Source organism: Mustela lutreola, chromosome 12, assembly GCF_030435805.1.
Source record: "Mustela lutreola isolate mMusLut2 chromosome 12, mMusLut2.pri, whole genome shotgun sequence".
Lineage (NCBI taxonomy): Eukaryota > Metazoa > Chordata > Mammalia > Carnivora > Mustelidae > Mustela > Mustela lutreola.
In genome coordinates this window covers 32,646,667-32,663,329 of record NC_081301.1, presented here as the reverse complement: position 1 = coordinate 32,663,329, position 16,663 = coordinate 32,646,667, and the positions used below count along the sequence as shown (strand labels likewise).

The 16,663-nt window shown below is 48.9% G+C and overlaps 1 protein-coding gene across 2 annotated transcripts in view; it reads right to left on the bottom strand.

Moving 5' to 3' along the window:
• Positions 1 to 16,663, bottom strand: part of CORO2A (coronin 2A) — a 53,441-nt gene that overhangs the window by 9,828 nt on the left and 26,950 nt on the right. For both annotated transcript variants that reach the window (XM_059142098.1, XM_059142099.1), the window contains exons 2-4: positions 15,277 to 15,477; positions 1,731 to 1,847; positions 475 to 624 (exon numbers count right to left, since the gene is read on the bottom strand). In XM_059142098.1, the coding sequence (XP_058998081.1) occupies positions 475 to 624; positions 1,731 to 1,847; positions 15,277 to 15,477 (468 nt within the window). The remainder of the gene's footprint in view (positions 1 to 474; positions 625 to 1,730; positions 1,848 to 15,276; positions 15,478 to 16,663) is intronic.

The window sequence follows — 16,663 nt, the reverse complement described above, 5'->3', positions numbered from 1 at the left end:
CGGATGGGATCCAGCCCAACCCCTCCAGGACGACTAAGGGGTTGTACAGTGTCCCCCCGCCCCGACCACAAAACCTCATGTCCACTGGAGCCTCAGAATGTGACCTTATTAGGAAACCGGGTCTTTGCTGATGTAACTAATTATGATGAGGTCATATGGACTGGGGTAGACACTGCATCCGCTGACAGGTGTCCTGCTCCAAAGATGAGAGGACACAGAAACACAGAGAAGCCTGCACGAAGCTGGAGGCAGGCCGAAGTGACCCAGGTGCAGCCCAGGGAATGCCCAGAGCCATCGGAAGTTCTAAGAGGCACAGGAGGGAGCATTCTAGGGTCTTCGAGGGACCGCGGCCCTCCTGACAACTTGATTTTAGATTTCTGGTCTCCAGAACACAGCGAGGGTCAATTTCTGTTGTCTGAAGTGCCCAGTGCGGTCATGTTAGGGGGGCCCCAGGAAACGAGAGCACGGACCCACCTTGAAGTCGTAGCCAGAGCTGAAGAGGATGTTGGCAGCCGTGGGATGCCACTCGACCAGGCCCACCCTGCGGGTGTGGCCCATTAGCTCCTTCTTGCAGGCTGTGAGGTTCTTTGTCAGCAGCTGCTTGGGGATGTCCCAGATCTTAATCTTTCAGGGGAGATACAGCGGGGGGAAGGGGAGCTGTTAGCCAGGGTCACCTGGTACCCAGGCCACCCTAAGCCACAGAACTGGCAGTGCCCGGCAGAAGGGCCAGGGGAGTGCTCTCTGTATCCATCTCTCTGGAACCCTCAGAGGGATAGTGGCTTTGCCAAGGTCTTCCAGCCCAAGACGGGGCTCACATTGCCAGAGTTGAGCCCAGGCCTCCAAATCTGCTTCCTGGTAATCTTTGCCATCCTAATGGCCTGCATTGTGGGCAGCTGGGCGGGCCACAGGCCTGACTCCCAGGCTGGATGTCAGATCAAACCCAGCTCCCAGCCTAGACCATCTCTCCAAGGACAGTCGTCTACACCTTCCTAGTCCCAAAGGCTCAGGCTACAGCCTCAAAGGCCAGGAGCAAGAGTTTGTGCTCTATCATCAGAGCACTAGGGAGCCAGTGCAGTCTCTGGCGCAGGACAGGGTATGGCCAAAGTCTTTCCTTTGGAGTGGCCCCCTTAGATGGCCTGAAAGAGGAAAGATAAAGGGCCAGAAGGTCATGGCCTATACCCCACAGGAAGGGCCTGGGAAGAGGTACTGGGACTTCCTTTCAGAGTAGTATTGTTGAGGATGGAAGGGGCTTGCACAGCAGAAAGTGGATACAAATGGAGCTGGGGGTGGGGGGTGGGGGTGAGAGGGGGTGACACAGAGGGGATGGCAGAAACTTGATGTTCTCCGTTGTCTTTCAGAGCTCTCAGGCCCCTGGGTGACTGTATGGCCCCTTACCCTCAGAGATACACAGGGTTTTCAGGCAGACTTTGCTTTCAGTTCAACACATATTTATTTCCTGGTCACCAGGATTTAAAACCAGGACGGCAACCCCAAGAGTGCCAGAGGCTCCAGATAAGGTGCTGCAAGTATGCTGGGCATGTGGGCAAGTCCCAGAGCCCAGACTTTCTCCTGCACAATCTCCCTGAGCCCTCCCCCCACACTGACCTCGCCTCATGAAGGATCATGGGGTTAGGAGCATCCGAGCTAAGCACAGACACCCATCAGTCCACCTCCCCATGCCCCCAGCCCGCTCCTCTCGGGAAAGGGAACCGCCTCACGCAGACACTCACTGTGGTATCTTCAGAACAGGAGGCGATCTCAAAATCATTAAAAGGATTCCACTTGATGTCTAAGACATTCCCTCCATGCCCGCAGACCCTTGGGTAGTGGGGGTCCAACTTTCCCGTCTGCAAAACAGTACCCAGGAGTGTTGGGGAGAAGAGGGGCTAATCCCACATAAGCATGTGGACGGTCACTCGGCAGGCAGCAATCACGGAGTAGGCAGGAAAACATAAGAAACAGACAGGGTGTCAATCTAGGCCCTACCACTGTTCTCTTGGTGATGCTGGGCGACTCATGTCACTTCTCCGGGCCTCAGTGTCTTCTTCAGTATAATGGAGGCAATAATAGGTATTTCCTGGGGTTCATGTGAAGATTTCAGGAGATGAGGTGTGGAAAGGGTCTAGCATAGTGCTTAGCACATAGTAGGTTTTCAGTCAAAGGCTATTTCCCTTCAGACACCGCTGATGGGAATGCAAAAACGGTGCAGCTGGTTTGGAAAACAGTTGGGTGCTCCCTACTAGGTTAAACACAGTTACCACGTGACCTAGCCATTGCACCCCGAGGTAGAGCCCCAAGAAAAATAAAACACAGGCCTACAAGAAGCTCATCCACCAATGTTCATAGCGACATTATTCATAATAGCCAAAAGGTGGAAACAACCCAAATGTCCATCAATGACCGAATGAATATACAGAATGTGGTATATTCACACCATGGAATATTATTTGGCCAGAAAAAAAAAAAGAAACAAAAAACCAACATGCTCTTTGACATGGACAAACCTTGAAAACACGCTAAGTGAAAAAAGACCCAAAAAGACACACATTGCAGGATTCCACATAAATGACCAGCTGTGGTTTCACTGTTAAGAGCAACTTAATACATCTTTTGGTACCTGATACTCAGAACCCTGGATAATACCTATGAAAATTCTAGAACGGGTCAATCCATAGCGACTGAAAGCTGATTAGTGGTTGCGCGGGACCCGGGGCGAGAGGAAGTGACAGCTGATGGGTATGCCGTTTCTATTTTGCATAATGATTTTGTGATGTTTGCACAAGCACGTGACTATATTAAAAACCTACGGAATCATACATTTTTTAAAATGGTGAATTTCATGGTATGTGAACTGTATTTCAATTAAAAAGAAAAAGCGAGCACCTCCTTCCCCTCCCTCTTGGCCTGCTGAGAATCGCTGTGTGGGTGGACGGACGCCCCAAGTGGAGACTTCCAGCTCTGCACACAGACCTGGGTTTCCTCGGTTGTGGGACTGCCACACGGGTTCAGTCATAGAAACCCAGAGCTGGCAGTGACCAGCACTCTCTTTTCTCACATTGCACTGCATGGCTTGGCGGAACAGGCGCCAGGACCCAGGCCCCCTGCCTGGCAACGCAGGCTTCGTCCACATCCACAATCCCACCCCAGGTGCTGAAGGCCCCCTGCCCCACCCCCCGAAGGCTCTGCAACCCAGTTTTCCATATACGAGGAAGAGACAGCTGAGAAGAAAACCGGCCAACATCCAAGACATACATAGGGACAGGCCCTGCGCAAGGTGGTGGCGGCATAAAGTGTAGTATATGAACTGGCAGCCTCGATGGTTTCAGGGTCTTTATAAAAGATCTTTCAGGAATAGGACAGACTCAAGGAACACCCACCACCTCTCCTTCCCTCACCACTCCCAGCTCTGCAGAAACCACCCAGATGGTGCCCCGCTGAGACTGAGCAAAGATGCAGTGGTGTCTCCCATCTGGCTTCATAAGGCTTCCAAGCCACAGCTACCGCAAGAACGGACAGAGGCCTCCAGGTCCCTCTGGCACACTAGCAAACAGACACAGAGGCCCTGGCTCACAGAGACTTAGGCACCCATCGTAGTAGCTCTGCAAACACAAGCAGTGGTCCTGGGCTCCCCTTCACAAATACTCTGCCCAATCCAGCTCCTGCCCTTCGGGAAAGGGTAGTAGACACCTTACCCTTGACCGGATCCCACACTGGAGGGGAAACTCTCCACCGGGCATTATCGGATAAACTGGAACATGAAAGGTAGGTTCAAGTATGACCACAATGTTAAACTTCCAGAAGTTGATAATGGAATACGGTGATATAAGAGAATATTCCTACTTTCAGGAAACACTTAAGTATTTAGAGGTCAAGGAAATATGTCATTTATCCTCAAATGCATCAGAAAAAAGGATCATACCCTCATATATACATTCAGACAGAGAAAAGGGAAGAGTCTGGACTTGAGTTGTTTGTGAGCTTTGTGTGAGGTGCATCTGGGCCCTTCAGCAAGGAAGAGGGGTGCATGTTCCCTGCCCCCTGCAGTGGGCAAGGGCCTGGAGCCAGGCCTGGAGGAAGAGAAGGTGCACCTGTGGGCCCTGGCCCAGGTCTGCACGGGACCACCGATCTAGCCACCAGCCTCTCGCCTAGCCTCTGCGCCCTTTTGCACACTGTCATGCGTGAGCTTTCAGAAATGTAAAATCTGATCATGTCCTGCCCCTGCTCAAATCTTGCAAGCTTTCCCCCCTCGCGTGTAAAACGTGAAGAATCATCTCTTCCTCGCAGGGCTGTTACGAGGGTAAAATGAAATACTGTGCATGAAAAGCCCAACAGGGATGTCCTACAGTAAGCGCTCAAAGAACAACAGCTTTTGTTAAGAGCGTGTTTGTGTGTGTGCCTGCCTGAGTGTATCAAAAATGAGGGGAAAAAGCCTGGAAGGAAGTGCTCCAAAATGTTACTCATGGTTACCTCCAGATGGTGGACAATGGGTAGTTTAATCATCTTCCGTGGTTTTTAAAAAAATTTTCCCAACTTTCTATAAAACTATTGCAAAAACATTTATTTTGCAATAAATGAAAGGTATTTAACACAAAACTCCAAACTTTCTGAAAAGATGGGTCCTTCCCGGAGTAGCCAAAAATGTGTTCTAAACCTGCAGATCTTGAAGGGCTCTCAGAGACTTGTAATAAGGGCCAGCAGCTTTTGCTCAGGGGCCCAGCCCAGAGGGATTTGCATAGGGTCCCAGGAAATGTGGGGGGTGGGGCGGGGCTGCAGCCCAGGGTGGGGGCTGGCAGGTGTGAATGAGCCCTGCCCTTGCCCTGTGGGAGGGCTCTCAGCCCTGCATCTGTGTCCTGCCCCCTTCCTCACACAGCCCTTCCTTCTCTTAGGCCATTTCCTGGGTCAAAGGGCATAAGCCACGCTGGGTCTTCTGCTCTGGCACACCCAGTTGTTCTCTGGCCCACAGCCCTACCCTAATTTTTGTCCCAAAGGATTCTGGTAAGGCATGTGGCTGCCTTCAGAGGAGCACGGAGGCTTGCGGGGGGTGCCGCAGACCCGGGAGATGCTTCTAGGCCAGGCATAGCCCAGCCAGGCCAGCACTCCTCCCAGGCCTCCCAAACAGAGACCCAGCGCAGGCAACTTCTCTGCATTTTCAGAGGACGGGAGATGGCAGCCTGTTCTGCCTGCAGGCAGAGCAGAGGTCTGAAGTTACCAGACCTCATTAGCCCATCTCCTGGGCTGAGACGGAGCTGCTGAAAGCCCTGTCATGACAGGGACATTTATAATCAGGAGGCCACTTCCGCCTCTCAGTCCACGAGGCCAGCAGTCAGCCGGGGCAGGCCTCTGATTTACGGGGAACTCAGCTCTAAATCAGGGGGGCACCCCTGCTCCCCTTGCAGACTGCCGGAGCCCGGGCTTGGGGGCAGGAGCCGGCCGCTCAAGCCTGGAGACATGCCACTTCCAAGTCTCAGTGGGGCTGCCCTGAGGTAGGCGAAGTGGATGGGACAGTGGACAGAGGGCAGAGCCGTGCAGGTGGGGGACACTCTGAGGGGGGCAGAGCTCAGCTGCTGGGATGGGACAGCTGTGAGGCCATTGCTACAACCCCCAGCGCTCGCAGGGGTGCAGCCCTCCCCACAACAGTGTAACAGCTTCTGGGGGCCCTTCCAACTGCCCAGGGCGGACACGGGAGGCAGAGGTGGTAGGTAGAAGAGGTGAGGCGGGCAGGCTGACTCCAGCTTCCTGGGTTTGAGTCCCTGCTGTGGCACTAATCTGTGTGACCTTGGGCAAGTGACCTTAGCGCTCTATGCCTCAGTTTTCCCCATCTACGAAATGGCAATAGTAGGACGTCGCAGGGTGTGAGCGATTACGTGAGTTCCTCCAAGTAAAGCACTTAGGACAGCGCCTAGTACAGGGCAAGCTCTCTGGAAACTCGCCAGTGTTAAGTTTATTAGAGCGAATTACAACGACCCGGTGTTCTTGTCACTCAGGATGCTTCCGGGGGGCCAGGGATGTACTCAGTGTGATGTCAAACTGTTTCGCGAGGGTCTGCACTCTCTCCCTACACATCTGACAGGTGTTTGTGCCTGGATGCCCTCGGTGAATAAAGCAATGCCGAGACTGTACTCCAGTGAACAAATCTGTAAGGAGCAGGTGTGTAAACGCCGTTCTTTAGGGACTGTAATTCAGGGAGTCATCCATGTGCCAGGCCTGTGCTGGGTGCTTCGCTTCACTCCTTTTATTTCATTTATCCCCCAGCCACCCTGTGAAGAATCCCCGTGTACAATGCAGCAGCTGGGGAACAGAGGGGTTCATAGTCATGTGCGAAGGGCGGCGGAGCCCTGGGACCTGGGAGTACATCCTCTCGCGGCCTGCTCGCCCCGGCTGTCCTCTTGGCACAGTCAGCACTGGCATCATGGGCCACTTTCACGAGGACCTGCCTGGAACTGGAAGAGGCTTTCAACAAAATAAAACAAGACAAAACAGAAAGCGACACACCATGCTGGCCCACAGCCCTGCATTTCTAGAAGGGGAATCTGAGTGTGGAGGGAGTAAGTACGCCCCACGGAAGGCTGAGATTCAACACGATGGCTGGGCCAGAGACAGAAGCTCATGAGAAGGCAGGATTGGTCTGCAGGCAATGGGGAGCTCTCAGAGGGGACTGAGCCAGGGAGTGACATGATCTGACGAGGGCTTTAGAAACTCCGTCTGGCCCTCCAATGCTCCTCTCTTTCTCCAGGCACACAGTGTCCGTCTGGCCTCCTCCGACGAGGTCCACCCCTTGGGCCTATCCCCAGGGCTCTGCCTGCCCTTGTGTTCATGTCTCCCCACCCACCACACCTCACAGCAAAGTCCACCCCACACACCCCCAGGGGTGGCTTGGCTGCAAGCCAGGCCCCAGGCTCACCTGTCCCCAGACCTTCCTGCCGCTGCCGCTTCTGTTCCCCGAGCACAGTCCTTGTTGCCCAGGCTGCGGGAGCCTCCCTCCAAACAGGCCGGCCCTAGGTCACAGTGAAGGAAAGGCAGCCGCCTGCAGAGTCCCCTGGCCCTTCTGAGAATAACCTCCAGGACGCCATGGCAAGGCCAGGCACCATGTGCGCTGACACGCCCGTACACACTCCATGAAATATTCAGCTAATTTTTCCCTCCCTTCCTTCTCACGGCACTAGTTCAGCGACACCTTTCTGTGCCTGGCTGGGATGGAACCCCTGGTAACCGACGAGAAGCCCCTAGAAACCAGAACCCAAACTGAGAAGCCACACACAGGCCAGTGAAATGAGAGCGAGGCCCACAGCCACACCCAGGGCTCAGCCACGTTCTGGTCCTCACCCTCAGGGCTCAGGAGCCTTTGGGATGTCATCTCTCTGAGCACAGCATCCTCATCTGCACGACGGGGCAGTATTTCCCGCAGAAGGGGCTAAGGAAGGCAGCAGCGTAGGCACTGTCTGTGCTAACCCTGCAGGCCCGTCCGCTGGGACGCACTGGGTCAAAGGCCCAGCAAGCGTGTCCTCTCCCTCTCCCCTCCGCGCCTACTCGCGCACACTGCATGGGTTCACCCAAGAAAAGAACAACCAAATGTGATGCGTGCACCTCTCTGGACGCCGATTCAAAGGAACCAAGCACAAAGAGGCATTTACAAAGCAATCAAGGGTATCTCCACATACACTGGGAATCGGGTGACACCGGAGCTCTTGTCGGGGCTGCCATCAATGGCACTGTGGTTCTGTCAGAAAATATGCCTAGTTTTTAGAACTGCACCCTGAAGTTTATGGGGGTATAATGACAAAACGTCCAGGATTTGCTTCAAAATACTTCAGGAAGGGGCGCCTGGGTGGCTTGGTCAGTTGAGCGGCTAACTCTCGATTTCAGCTCAGGTTACGATCTCGGGGTCATTGGATCAAGCCCCATGAGCCCCAGGAGCCCCACATTGTCGGGGTCTGTGTGGAGTCTGCCTGACCGATTCACTCTCTCCCCTCCCTCTGCCCCTCCCCGGGCTCTTGCATGCTCTAAATAAATAAGCAAATAAATAAATAAAATCTTTAAAAAATGCTTCAGGAAAAAAAAAAAAAAAAAGGATGGATGAAGCAAGAGCGGCAAAGCCTTGAAAATTCTAGAATCTGGGTATACAAGGGTTCCTAGGATTGCTTTTATCTACTTTTGTGTTTGAAATTCTTTTGTAAATATGAAAAGAACCAGATTAGAGCTTAGCTACTGCAAATGTAGTCTGCAAACTAGCAGCATCTGCATCCCCTGGGAGGAGGGAGGCCAGAACTGACGAATAAAAATACAGGATGCCGGGGCGCCTGGGTGGCTCAGTGGGTTAAAGCCTCTGCCTTCGGCTCAGGTCATGATCCCAGGGTCCTGGAATCGAGCCCCGCATCGGGCTGTCCGCTCCGCGGATAGCCTGCTTCCTCCTCTCTCTCTTTCTACCTGCCTCTCTGCCTACTTGTGATCTCTGTCTGTCAAATAAATAAATAAATAAAATCTTAAAAAAAAAAATACAGGATGCCCAGGGATGTGTGAATTTCAGATAAATGACAAATAATTCTTTTAGAGTAAGTACACTCCATGCACTATTTTACTCATACTAAAAAAGAGCTTAGCAGTTTCTAGTGAAACTGAACATGTGAAAATACTTTAGGACCCAGAGACTGCACTCATGGGCAGAGAAACGGAGACTTACTCATGTCCCCACAGAAACCTGTACATGAACGTTTATAGCAGCTTTATTCCTAACAGCCCCAAACTGGAAACAATCACAGTGGCCTTCGGCAGGTGACCGGTCAAACAAATGTCTGCACACCACTTAATACTCTGTAGCAATAGAAAAAGGAGGCGCTGGGGCACCTGGGTGGCTCAGTGGGTTAAAGCCTCTGCTTTCGGCTCAGGTCATGATCCCAGGGTCCTGGGATCGAGTCCCACATCGGGCTCTCTGCTCAGCAGGAAGCCTGCTTCCTCCTCTCTCTGCCTGCCTCTCTGCCTACTTGTGACCTCTGTCTGTCAAATAAATAAAATCTTTAAAAAAAAAATAAATAAAGGTTTAAAAAAAAAAAAGAATAAGGAGGCGCTATTGGTCCATCCTAGATCACCCATCCCTGGGTGGATTTCCAGGGAATTATGCTGAGTGACAGAAGTCAAGCCCAAAGGGTTACACGTTGTATGGTTCCATTTACACGACTTTCTTAAAATGGCACAAGGCTCAAAAAAGAGAACAGATGAGTGGTTGTCAGGGGTTAAGGAGAGGGCGGAGATGGAGGGCGGCAGAGCAGCAGGAGGGATCTTTGTGCTGGAGGCAGCATTCAGCTTCTAGACTGTATCTGCGTCCATATCCTGGTTTGGATACTGTACTCTAGTCTTGCAAGATGTTTCCATTGGGGGAATTGGCCAGAGGGTACACAGAAGCTCTATGTGTTAGGTCTCTTAATTGCATGTGAACCTACAACGCTCTCAACACAAAAAAGTTTAAGTACAAAGAAAAAAATAAGCAAAAAAAAAAAAAAAAAGTTATTCGGTGTTTATTTGAAATTCAGGTCTGGGGCTGGCTGGAATGCAAAGTGCCTGGCCCCACTTTGGACCCGCTGAATCAGCATCTATGTTCTGACATGCAGGCGTGAGCTCTGATTCGTGGCTCCCAGCTCCTGGTGCGCTTGGATCCCTGCTGAGCAGGGAGCCCAGTGCAGGGCCTGATGCCGGGATCATGACCTGAGCTGAAGGCAGATGCTCAGCCAACTGGGACACCTAGGCACCCCTCATCCTATCTTTCTAAAATTAGGTCCACTTTCCCTACCCAGGTCCACACTCCATCTCAACAAAGCAACTTCTTTTCTTAAGTCAGTTGTTAGTACCTATTTATAGTCGGTAGCTCATTGAGTTAGAAATTGTGATAGCTCTGAAAGAGGCTGAGTAATAAAAATCTGAAAAATACATTAATTATTTAATTACGAATACAGTCTGACGGGTAGAATCTTCTAAAAGCTCCCAAAGTATGGGAGAAACAAGTCAAATGGGTCATCTCCAGGGAACCTCTGAACTCTGATCTTCAAGTTCAAGTCTTTGCAGAAATCCCATTTTACACTTGTCCCTCCCCAGCTTGAAAAACCTCAGCTCTAGAATACTGTTTACACTTCTCAGCCTGGCATTCAAGACCCTTCTCATCTGGCCCGAATCAACTTCCTCAAGGTACTTCCCTTCCTCACCTTTGACACAGAGCATTCATCTGTTCCAGCCAGACCGTTCTCTGCATTACTGCCTTGGGCATCTGCACAGTCTCACCTCCACACCTTGGCTGGTGACATTCCCTTTGCCAGTGATGTTCTCTGTATTTATTCAGATGAGTAATCCCTGGGTAATTTGTTCAATCAATGAAAATTTATGAGCACTAACCGCATGCCCCAAATGTGAGATAAACACACACACACACACACACACACACACACACACACACACACACACTAAGTACCAGTTGTCTCCCCAACCGCCAACTATTGCAAGTAGGTTAGGAGGTACTAGCAGAAGAACACAAATGCGAAGTAATCACATTATGGTGTCCTAAGAAAGGAATACGCTGTGGAATACATCCTACAAAGGAGAATGTTGGGGAGATTTAGGAGAGGAGAAAGAGAGGCTATTCATGAACATGGTACATATTTCCATTTACTTGGATCTTCTTTAACATTGGTCTTTTTTTTTTTAACAACAGACAAAAAATGGTATTTATTGAGAAAATGGCAGGCAAAGGATTAATATCTCTGATCTAAAGTAAGTACATACAAATGAATGAGATCAGTAAGTCTTGCCCCTAAGTAAATCAACAGAGACTAGTCACAAAAGCAATGACTAATTGGCAAATGTATGGGAAAATGTTTGGTTTTCATCTTTTTAAAAAAAAGTCGTAAGTTAAAACAAGATATTCTCTTTCCTCTATCAAATTAGCAAAGATTTTAGGCTATCATAAAGGTAATGGCCAGAGCAGTGAAATGGGCAGCTGAATTCATCACAGGTAGAAGCATATATTAACCTTTAACATTGGTCTTTCAAGAATGCTCTGTAATTTTCTCCATTTAAGCCTTGTTTATTCCTCCATATCCAATCTTCTTTTATTCCACTGCAAATGTTTACAAATTCTAAGTGTTCTAGATATACAAATATGCAATTCATTTTTGTATCCTGACTTTTTGCACCCAGCGACCTTCCAAACGCTCTATTTTTTTTTAAGATTTTATTTATTTATTTGACAGACAGAGATCACAAGTAGGCAGAGAAGCAGGCAGAGAAGGAGAGGAGGAAGCAGGCTCCCTGCTGAGCAGAGAGCCTGACTCGGGGCTTGATCCCAGGACCCTGAGACCATGACCTGAGCTGAAGGCTGAGGCTTTAACCTACTGAGCCAACCAGGCACCCCTTTTACTATTTTTCTAATAATTTGACCACAGATTTTGGGGGGAGTTTCTATGTAAGCAATCAATCTATAAATAAGAGTGGTTTTATGTCTTCCTTTTTAATCCTTACATCTTTAACTTGTGTTTCAGCCCTATGGTGCCAGTTAGCATGACCCATTAAACTCATTGCTGATTTTAAAGGGATATTTCTTTTTCTTCTTCTTTTTTTTTAAGGTTTTATTTATTTATTTGACAGAGAGAGACACAGCAAGAGAGGAAACACAAGCAGGGGGAGTCGGAGAGGGAGAAGGAGGCTGCCCGCTGAGTAGGAAGCCCATGCTGGGCTCGATCTCAGGACCCTAGGATCATGACCTGAGCCAAAGGCAGATGTTTAATGCCGGAGCCACCCAGGCATCCCTAAATGGCTATTTCTAACATTCCACCTTTATGAATGTTTGCACCACATTAACAAGGAGATCAAATATCACCATTATTACCAATAATAGGACAAACTGACATGTCACACGATGTAATCAACTGAGGATACGGTGTCATTTGTTTAACATTCTTGCCCCAAATGTATATTATTTATCTCATAATGAGGACAAAAATGTCAAAAATCCAAATTTTAAAATGTTCTGTAAAATAGCTGTCCTTCAGCTCCTTAAAAATATCAGTATCATGAAATAAAGTAAAGAGATTTGACAACTAGATATAATGAATGATTCTCAGCTGGATTCTGGGCCAGAAACAAAATTTCTATACATACGCATACAGAGAGAAAGATATACAAGAGATAACAAGTAAAACTGGCAGAATGTTAGCAAGTGGTGAATCTAAACAAAAGGTTTTAAAACTTCTATTTCTTATGTTAGTGAAATTCTCTTTTCCTTGTTTGCTAAGAATCTGTATCAGGAATGATTACAGATTACTGTACAGGTTACCGAGCTTCACCAATGCTTTTTTCCTGTATTTATGGAGATGACCATTCGGCTTTCTCCTTTCCTTTGTTAATATAATGATTTACATTTATAGATTTATTAATATTAAACTGTCCTGAGTTTCTGGAATAAATCCAATGTGGTTAGAATATATCTTTTTTAAAATTCACTGCTAGATTCGGTTTGCTAGCCATTTTACATACATCTTGAGTAAGGCTGGCCTGTCATTTTCCTTTCTTGTTCTCTCCTTGGGTTTGGAATCAAGGTCACACTGGCTCACAGAACAAGGAGGGGAGCTGTCCCTCTTTTCCTATTCTCTAGAAATGTTTACAAAAGATTGAAATGATCAGTTCCTTGGAAGTTATACAGCAATGGCCTGTAAAATCACATGAACTCTACAGTATCATCTTTATGTATGCGATTTGTGAAATGTAGCATATAAAAAAGGCATAAAATATAAGTGTTCAGCTTAATGAATTACTGGAAAATAAATTACTCATATATCTGCCACCCTCTCAGGCTAAGACGTGAACTATTATGAGCAACACAAAGGAGACCCCCCCACCCCCCCACCATGGGACCCTTTCCAATCATAACTCCCCCCTTCCCTCAGGTGGTGATAGTTATCCTGGTTTTCTGGACAGTCTCTTGCTTGCTCTTAAAGTTTTTCTACTTACTTATACATCCCTTAAGGTAGAGTTTAATTTAGCCTCTATCTTTACATAAACAGAAGGAGACAGTTTATAATTTGTTTGGTATCTTTCCCTCAAAACTGTCATTAGGATTCACCCATGTTGGGGCACCTGGGTGGTGCAGTTGGCGGAGCGTCCTGACTCTTGGCTTCTGCTCAGGTCTGATCTCAGCATCATGATATCAAGCCCGGTGTCTGGCTCCGTGTGGGGAGCCGTGTGTGCTCAGTGAGGAGTCTGCTTGAGATTCTCTCTCCCTCTGCCCCTCCTCCTGCTCTCTCTCTCTAAAATAGATAAATCTTGGGGCGCCTGGGTGGCTGAGTGGGTTAAGCCTCTGCCTTCAGCTCAGGTCATGGTCTCAAGGTCCTGGGATCGAGCCCCGTATCAGGCTCTCTGCTAAGCAGGAAGCCTGCTTCCCCCTCTCTCTCTGCCTGCCTCTCTGCCTACATGTGATCTCTGTCTGTCAAATAAATAAATAAATAAAATATTTTTAAAAAAATAAACAAAAACAAAATTAAAAAAATAGATAAATCTTTAAAAAAATGGTGCCTGGGTGGCTCAGTCATTTAAGCCTCTGCCTTCAGCTTGGGTCATGATCTCAGGATCCTGGGATGGAGCCCCACATTGGGCTTTCTGCTCAGCGGGGAGTCTGCTTCCCTCCTCCCGCCCCTGCCTGTCTCTCTGCCTACTCGTAATCTCTCTCTCCCTGTCAAATAAATAAATAAAATCTTTAAAAGAAAAAAGATTCATCCATGTTGTGGTATGTATGTATGTTGTTTCTTTTTCATGATTATGTACGTTCCCTAGTATGGATACATCACGATTTATTTATGTAATACTTCGGACATTTGAGTTTTTGCAGTTCGGTGACAATATGAACCACAATGCTATGCACAGTGTCGTCACTGCGTCCTGGTGCACAGAAACACCGCGTGGACATACCTTGCAGCAGAATCTCGGGGTCGCAGGGTGTGTGTATTTTCCTCTCTACTAGAAACTACCACATGTGTTTCCAAAACACAGGTGACAGTTCACCCTGTCCCCAGAAGCATCTGACAGTTTACGAGCTCCGCATCCTCACCACCACTCACGATTCCTAGCTCCTCACATGTTCCCCGATCTGGTGGTTGTGGTGGTATCTCATTGTGGGCTGCTGGTGAGATAGTCCTCAAGGGGGATTTAAGATTTATCTTTTGTAACTGATTTCTAATTCAGTTCCATTTGGTTCAGAAAACCCAGTGTATGAGATTCTATTTTGTATTTATGATTTTAACTTCTGAAGTCCTTCATCGGGGGGCGGGGGACAGGGTATCTAAGCCTGTTGTTCCTTGTTTCAGCTGACTCTAATTCATGGTGGCTCACATGCCTGACCTCACTCTGTAGGAGTTCTGTCCACATATGGGATGCTTTCCTCTGGGGACACTCCCTGTCTGGCTCTGCTGGGAACCAGAGGCACTAGTAGCCAGCATCCTGCTAGTCCCTTTGGACGTTCTGCCTTGAGCCGACTCAGGCTCGGTTGGATCCTGAAAAGGTCTGCTGTTAGGTTAAGTTATATGAAACTACCCCTTTGGGGTTAAAAAAAAAAAACTGTGAAACATCAGCAATTGCATATAGTGTAACCTGTACTGGTAACCTTTGCCTACAGGACAAGCTACTGCTTTCTGTTCGCTTCCCGCTTCCCTCTCTCAGACTGTTGACTCAAGATTTGCTTCTTTTTTGGGCGCCTGGGCGGCTCAGTGGGTTAAGCCGCTGCCTTCGGCTCAGATCATGATCTCAGGGTCCTGGGATCGAGTCCCGCATCGGGCTCTCTGCTCAGCAGGGAGCCTGCTTCCTCCTCTCTCTCTCTGCCTGCCTCTCTGCCTACTTGTGATCTCTCTCTGTCAAATAAATAAAATTAAAAAAAAAAAAAAGATGTGCTTCTTTTTTTTGGGGAGGGGAGGTGGCTTTGGCCATTTCCCCAACGTCTTGTGAGCCCGGCAATGCATTACAAATTATATCTGATTCGGGAGTGAGCTATTTTGCTGTGGGGTGGAAGACAGGTCTTGGGAGTAGCTAGGCAACTGCTAAAAGCAGAAATCCCAGGATACGTATCTTTTTTTCCCAATGAGGAAACCAAGGCTCAAAGAAGTGAAAGAACTCAAGGTCACAAGGCTGGTAAGAGGCAAGGTTAGGATCTGAAGCCACACGTGAGACCAGAAACCCAGGCTCTTTCTACTTCTGCTGTCTACACCATCTCCAGAGGGCTGTGTGGGCCCGAAGCTTAGCCAGTGGCCTTACCTGGTTCAAGGGAATGACGAAGAAGGCCCCCCCACAGGAGCACTCAGTCACGACTGCAATGAAACAGGGGTTCACGGCACAGAAGTGATTGTCTTGGACGCTGTGGGTGATGGGCACCGAGTCGTAGCAGTTCTCCTTGCTGGCTGGTTTGCCAAAGACGTGGCGAAACTTGGAGCTCCGGTACTGGGAATGCCATGACATCTGTGGGAAACGAACAGGACAAGGCGGGGCGTGAGGCTCGTGGCGCTGACAGCAGGACACCTGGGGAGCCTCTCTGGAGAGGGCAGGACCAGGGCAGCGGTCGGCTCTATGTGGACAGGGCGCTATCAAGGGCAAGCAAACGAACAGGATGTCATTGTGGTGACTTCTGTGGCTCTGGTGAGATGGTGTATGATTATCCCTGACCTGTTTGTTTGTCATCTCTTCACCTGTCGATCCAAAGGGCAGAAACGCCAGAGAGAAAACTCCCATTTCCTATCGGCCCACCCCACTCCAGTCCAGCGATGTGGGTCACATTGTGTCCTCTGGACCCAGCCTGCCTGGGCTCCAATTCCAGCTTTGCCTCTTACCAGCTGGGTGAGCAAGTGACTTAACTTCTTTGGCCTCAGTTTTCCCATCTGTAAAATGGGGATCACAAAATCATCTCTCTCACAGACTTGTCGTGAGGACCAAATCATAGGTTCCTTGATCTACAGTCATAATTACTACTACGATTATCATCCAGGCATCTTGAGCTTCCCTAGCCTCCTCATTCGGCCCTGCATTTGTTCACTCTAGTTACTGAGCGCCACTGTGTGACGAGGCCCTGTACCTAGCACTGGGGAATTGGAGAGAGTAAGCCTGAGCCCGCCTTAGGGAGTGAAGAATCCTGTGGGAAGATGGGCCACTGGGATCCGGGGTACTACAGATAATAATAAAGGTTAGTACATGACAGTCTGGGAGGGCTTCCCAGAGGAAGTGACAAGTGAGTTGTGATTCGAAGGATGAGTAGGAGTTGGCCATGTTGGCGGTGAAAAAGGTAAGGTTGGGGGAAAATGTCCCAGGCAGATGGAACAGCCTGAGCAAAGGCCCTGAGATAGAAGCAAACATGGAATGTTTGAGGAATGACAGGTGGTTTTATAATATTAGCAAGGAAATATGAGAAAGAAAAAAATATATATATATGCATACACACAAATAAACATGGATATGGGATGATGGGAGTGAAGAGAGCACAAGCCAGAGGGGTGAGCATGGCTAGGTCATGGATGGCAGAAAAGGGTCTCAGCTTCATGAGTGGCCAAACACATGTGGCCTTCCAGCCCTGCTGTGCCTGGGTCAAACCCCTGACCCCAGGCTCTGGCCCCACTGGGTCTGCCCATCTACGCTCCTCATCTAGGCCAGAGAG